Source organism: Patella vulgata, chromosome 2 (genome assembly GCF_932274485.2).
Source record: "Patella vulgata chromosome 2, xgPatVulg1.2, whole genome shotgun sequence".
NCBI classification, from domain to species: Eukaryota; Metazoa; Mollusca; class Gastropoda; family Patellidae; genus Patella; species Patella vulgata.
In genome coordinates this window covers 38,804,536-38,810,549 of record NC_065880.2, presented here as the reverse complement: position 1 = coordinate 38,810,549, position 6,014 = coordinate 38,804,536, and the positions used below count along the sequence as shown (strand labels likewise).

Here is a 6,014-nt window from a genome sequence, read left to right as displayed (position 1 = left end):
TAGTCTATTATAAATCGTTGTTAATATTTTACGATTAAGTTTATCCTGTATATAAGCATAACAACAACAATTGCAAGTTATTTAAACTTTATAAATAAAATGTGGTTTAAAACTTACCCGAGTCTCTCATAAAGGGTAAACGTCATAATGCTTCAAATACATTCGTCATTCAGATCACGGAGTCCCTTCAACAAGAGCCCATAAAACTGTTTTATTTTTTATTATTGAACTATTGTATTTCCAAGAATTATCAGTAGAATTATTGATTTAATCATAAGGGGGTGACGACTTGTAGAGAAATAGTGTAATTCAAAATACCAGGAAAAAAAACGAATTTAAGTCAGATTTTGTAATTAATTCACCCAAATCATAGGTGATGTAGGGCTACATATAACATCAAACCGAAACTCTCACATAGCTTGAAACTTGAAAGTCTATACACAGAGGGAAAGTTGATCTAGGCTAATGTGTTTTATTTTTTCCTGGTAAAAAAAAGAACAAACCGAAGTACAGAAACAGGGCGTAAATTCATTTGGAAACCTACCTTTACCTTTGTACTTTATTACTTAATCTCGGTTAATACTTTATAATGATTATTGAAATTTAAAAAAAAAAAAAAAATTAAATGTGGATTTCAGCTTCTTCGAAACGGCGACGCTCTTCGAAAAAAAAACCCCATGGTCTTCAATTGTTGATATGACGTCATGCTCAGTTCCTGGAATCATAGACAATTGCCCAATCTTTCGCTAAGAGATGGAATACATTTCTGTCAAGTTAGGTTATAGGCTGTGTGGAAAGTGAATATCGTACTTGTTGGATTAAACTGTCAACTGTTGAACACGCAGAAGGGAAAACAAATTGAAATTCGATTGTCAGCTCTCAAAACAAACCCACACAAACCCACTCATAAAATGTAATTATTTTTTTTAAATACAAATCAGAGAGGTTTCCATTTAGATATCTCAATCTTTATCATGAAGTCCAGTAGGCAATTCACTTTCCACATAGCCTATAAACTGACTTGACAGAAATATAGCGAAAGATTGGGCAATTTAATGAAAGAAGGAAATAGAGGTATGTAGTTCAAGGGAGACAACTATGATGTCCTTTTTCAGCATTCTGTTTTTCCAACCCAGCACTTCAACAATTCCTTGACTTTTGTTTATCACGAAAATTACTTATAAAATAGAGTAGTTTATTAAGAGTGTCGTATCCTGCTTTTCGTTATTATAGCATTTTGCAGTGCGGAGACAATACAAAGTCCTAATGTGTGTTCAGTGTCCACGTACTGGCAGCATTAACAGAAATTTCCGGAAAAAGCATTGGCACCACCGTGTCACGTGCAAGGCTGTTCGGGCAGATTCAAATTGGTGACAACAAAATAATAGTGCCCGAGTAACTGCAATGAGTACTAAGTTTTTACAAATCCATCGGAACCTTTGTTGTGTATGGGATAAACTATCGAAATATTTTTAATTTTTATGTCCAATGAACAGTCCCACCAGAATTGTTATACATTTCATTGACAACCCTTTCCTGTAACACATCCACATAGGCGCGTGGGACAACATGGTTTTGAGGTGAGGGGTGGTGGTTGAGTTCGGTTGTCCGAATTAATCTATTTTTGCTCTAATATCACCATTCTTTTAATGGTTGACCGTGTACTGAAAGTGGATGGATGGGGCTCTGTCAGATTCGGTTAAAAAAGAATAAACTAAAACGTTAACACGGAACGAACATTTCATGTCATATCAAAGATGACAATCAGAAAAACAATAAGACCATATTCACCAAATCTTTATTATAAAACAAAATCAGCATATTTAAGGAATGTACACTATTTTTTAATCATTACGCCCCACAGAATGTTGTTATTTAATGCCGACGGAGTTATTTCCCCTAGAACGATGTTCGAACTTAGAGCTTGAGTTAAAGGAGCTAAATCCCTATTCTTCGGCACCTAGAAATAGACACAAAAGGGTCGCAACGCATAAACTAATGTAATATGAATGTATATAAACTGATTTACATTCAGTTGTTTTTGTTTTTACTATAATTTCTAATGAGTTATGTTCGGCAAAGAATCCAAACTGAATGACTGTCTTAGGCGTCTGATTATTTCAGCCTACATCGGGATAGTATATCCTCATGTGGGGTATGTTTAGCCTCGTTCATCGAGTTGCTTCATTACAAATGGCACTCGAAAACATTCTGGCACACGAATCGTGTGTCAATTTTAAAATTTCCATTTTGTCTTAAATATTGGATATCAGAAGCCCAATTTTTCACGGTAACATAACATCAATGTTGATTTAAATTGACCAATAAGTCGTGTTTTTAATTTCGAAGACTGTGGATGATATTGAGTTAAATCCAGAATATATATGTATGTTATTGTAAAATGAATGCAAAGGGGGGAAAAAGATATTTACAGGACAAAATTCGACCGTATGACACCATCGTCATCAATATGTCTGACAAAAGATTATTTCATAGCCTTTTGAATGGCACGCATGCGTAACACACAATTAAACGGCCCGTAATACAAGAATAATTACATAATATCTGATCACATACGAAATCCATTCAGTTATGAATGCGACCTACGTCACGGGTTTCGACCACAGAGAAGGTTGGGGGATTGCAGACTCACACCCAGTCTCCGCCCATCGCGCCGCTCGAAGCCTAGACCGATGACCTACTGGAACTTCACAGAGAAGGTTGAGGGATAGCTCAGTCTCCGCCCTCGCGCCGCTAGATCGATTACCGTGAAACTTTCATCTGGTATTTGAATTTTTTCTCTGTTTTTCCCATGAACCGCGGGGTCCACCTAAACCACGGGGCCCTCGGGCCCATGTCTAAGCTGGGCTTTGACTGTACATAACAATTAAAGTGGCATTATGTAAGATTTAGACAAAGAGCTGACCGTTCTTTTTATAACAGGTCGAAAATAGATAATTACAAATGAATATTTTAAAAATTTCATTAAAATTACCTTATTCTGAGCCCCGTTATCACTGTTTGTAGTTTTGACAATATGGGTGCATTGATTTTTTATTATCGTAACCACGGTACTGGTGTATTCGAGACTTAGCCTCGCTTCTCTATTTTTAAATTAAATGGCAGAACCGTTATAATCTACGTAGAATCGGGGCCAACCGATGGACTAGAGAGTTGATTATGGTCTTGTCATGTTAATAAATGTCTAATTAATAATTTATATAACATTTAAGGCTTTAAGACAGAGATGCATGGGCGAATAATGCATTTTAACACCCGGGCTTAACATCACCCAGAGGTACACAAATATACAGGAACTCCGCCATTCATGAACGACCAAAAATGTCATTAAATGCAATTGTTATTTCGTTTCCCATTGTATTTTGGTCAACTTTATAATATAGGGGTCTGTTTCACGAAATTTTAACTAAGATAAAATCCAAATTTTAGTAATTTGATTGGATAATATTAGACTGATTGTAGTGCTTAGCCAATCAAAATTGAAGTATCTACTAAAATTTGGATTTTATCTTTAGTTAAAATTTCGTGAAACAGGACCCTGATGTAACTACTTCCCCATTAGTTGCCAGTTCTGTTTAAAGTCTGGTTTAAGCCTATATGATTGGTTGAATTCATTCTCACCCAAAAATAAAATAAATTTTCCATACAGGAAAGGTGAGGTTTCCTGTCAGGTCTTCCCAACACAAACTTATCATAGATGTTGTTCTGCACACAAGTGATACAGATCGATCTGAAATCAGCCTCCATATTATAATACCGAGTCCGATGGACGGACGCTGTATATAAATAACGTAAGAAAACTGTCTCTCTTCACTCCTAAAATCTCAGTCTCCCGGAAGACATAACCGTAATTAACAATAACATCAAATATCTAAAACGTATATTAGTACGCAAAAAGAAAACAAAGTTCACTCCCTTTAAACATTGAGAAACAACAGCTATATGTTTTGAATAACACACCGCACAAGATTTCAGAAATTGTTTCGAGGCCTATTAAACCTCACAAAAATAATACCACATAATAGTTGCACGCACATAATGATGTATCCAGTTCTTGTAGAATGAAGAAAAGTTGTTACTTTAAACCACGAGCTGTAAAGATGTCGCCTTTACTTTACGTAATCGGATTATCATTACTTACTGTATGAAATAAATTTATATGACGACAATAAATAAAAGATGGAGACATGGAAGATGCTATCAGAAAGAACTTTCTCGCTCTATATTACATTTTAATAATGGCTGATCACCAATTAACTCTGAATCTTGAATACTTAAATGTTCATTTTGATCGGTGTCATCAACGTCCCTTTTTTCACTTATACAGCCATTGGGATGTCTTCTCACATGTGGGTCATATTTCCACACGGCTTCTCTATCTTTTTCTACATTTAATCGCCTGAAATAAGAATTGGAATAAAGCACGACATGATTCTCTCGGGATAACATACAGCGGGCAATCTTTATTATTTTCTTCAGAACAAAAGTTCAAAATGGCCTCTAAAGAAATAATTGAGAAGCAGCTCCTGAACAATTTGATTATAGGGCAGCTGATGATGTTTCAGCAAATGAGATGGAAGCCAAAAGAGCTTCTGGTATTTACAAGAATTAATTGGACTTCCACACATACTTACTAATCAAAGGTCGGCGATTTACAGATGTTTAAGTTATAAAGTAAAAGGGGACCATGTGGCTCAGCGAGTAAGATACTGGCTCGCTAGCCTGGGGGTCCCAAGTTCGTTCCCAGTGCTTGCCGAGAAAGTTCCTCGGGATGTTCCGATGTGGGCCCCCTTGTCAAGGTTGTAGGTCAGAGGGCCTGACAAGGACGTAAAAGAACCCACGTCAGTTGGAATTCGATATAAGAGTAGATCGTAGCACCGCTTTCTGGGCAAAATTTCACCCATAGCACACTGCATGGCTCATGCCCGTCTACAATCTTCATTAGCCTAGTTGGTACCGGAAATTTGGACGTTAAAGCCAATTTCATTCTATTTTATAAAGTAAAAAAATAATAAAAACCACTCTCTAGATATACAATATTATCTCGTAGTGTAGCCAGGTCCGGGCGTTGGGGGAGGCCGTGAAGACCTTATCCGAACGCGGTTTATCAACTGTTGGTTAATCCTGAAATACTAGTAACAGCAGGAGAAGAAGGGAAGGATGAAATGAAATACGATATTGGGTGGTACATTGGCTGTAGAAATAAACCATGGTGTATACCGTAGTAAAATATTAGCGAAACTGGTACTGATATTTGATGAAAACGTCTCAGGAATTACACGGAAAGCCGGGAATGGCAATGCTTTTCCAAAAATGCCCTCACAATGGCAGAACGAATAGATAGATAGATATTTTATTACATAAAACACCCTTTTTGGGCAGCATGTAAATTGTACATTATGACAGTATATATACATTTAGAAAGTATGTACCATGAATACATGATAGTCGCTTGGACTTAACGTGAAAAAGACATCTTTATAAAATATGAATGACTGCATGCTATACCATGGTTTGTATACGGAATCCGAATATCGAAGGTTGCTCTAGTGCTCTGCAGTTCTCTCCAAGAATATCTAAGGTTGTCAAAGTCAGCAAACAGTGCCTCCGGTGGGACAGGGCCTTTAATAAGTCACTCAAGTATATAGTGGGTGGCAAACACGTATTTTGTTCTTGAAAGTTTATAAATTATGCCTGCAGATACTTGTTTTAAAGCGTATGGTTCACGTTTTAATCAATATTTTTAATGAAAAGTCTAGCATCAATTCCTCAGTGGGTCGTAAATATTGGTGCATAATCATACAGCATGAATATTCTTCATTATAATAATATTACATATGGGGGAGAAACATAGACATATATATTATTATCTTGCTAAATTTATTGTGCTTTTAACAAACAGTGTGTACCAGCTACGGTGACGGAGTCAAGTGGCGTGGTTTCGATCTCAAGCTTGTACGCGACAAGGAGTAGCGTCGCCTGCCCGAATTCGT

At 36.6% G+C, this 6,014-nt stretch overlaps 1 protein-coding gene across 1 annotated transcript in view; it reads right to left on the bottom strand.

The window, feature by feature from the left end:
- Nucleotides 1-1,802: 1,802 nt before the first annotated feature.
- LOC126811693 (glutamate receptor ionotropic, NMDA 2B) overlaps nt 1,803-6,014 on the bottom strand; it is a 48,433-nt gene continuing 44,221 nt past the window's right edge. Inside the window, exon 16 of the mRNA XM_050537526.1 lies at nt 1,803-4,420. Coding sequence (XP_050393483.1) covers nt 4,222-4,420 — 199 coding nt within the window. The 3' untranslated portion in view covers nt 1,803-4,221. The remainder of the gene's footprint in view (nt 4,421-6,014) is intronic.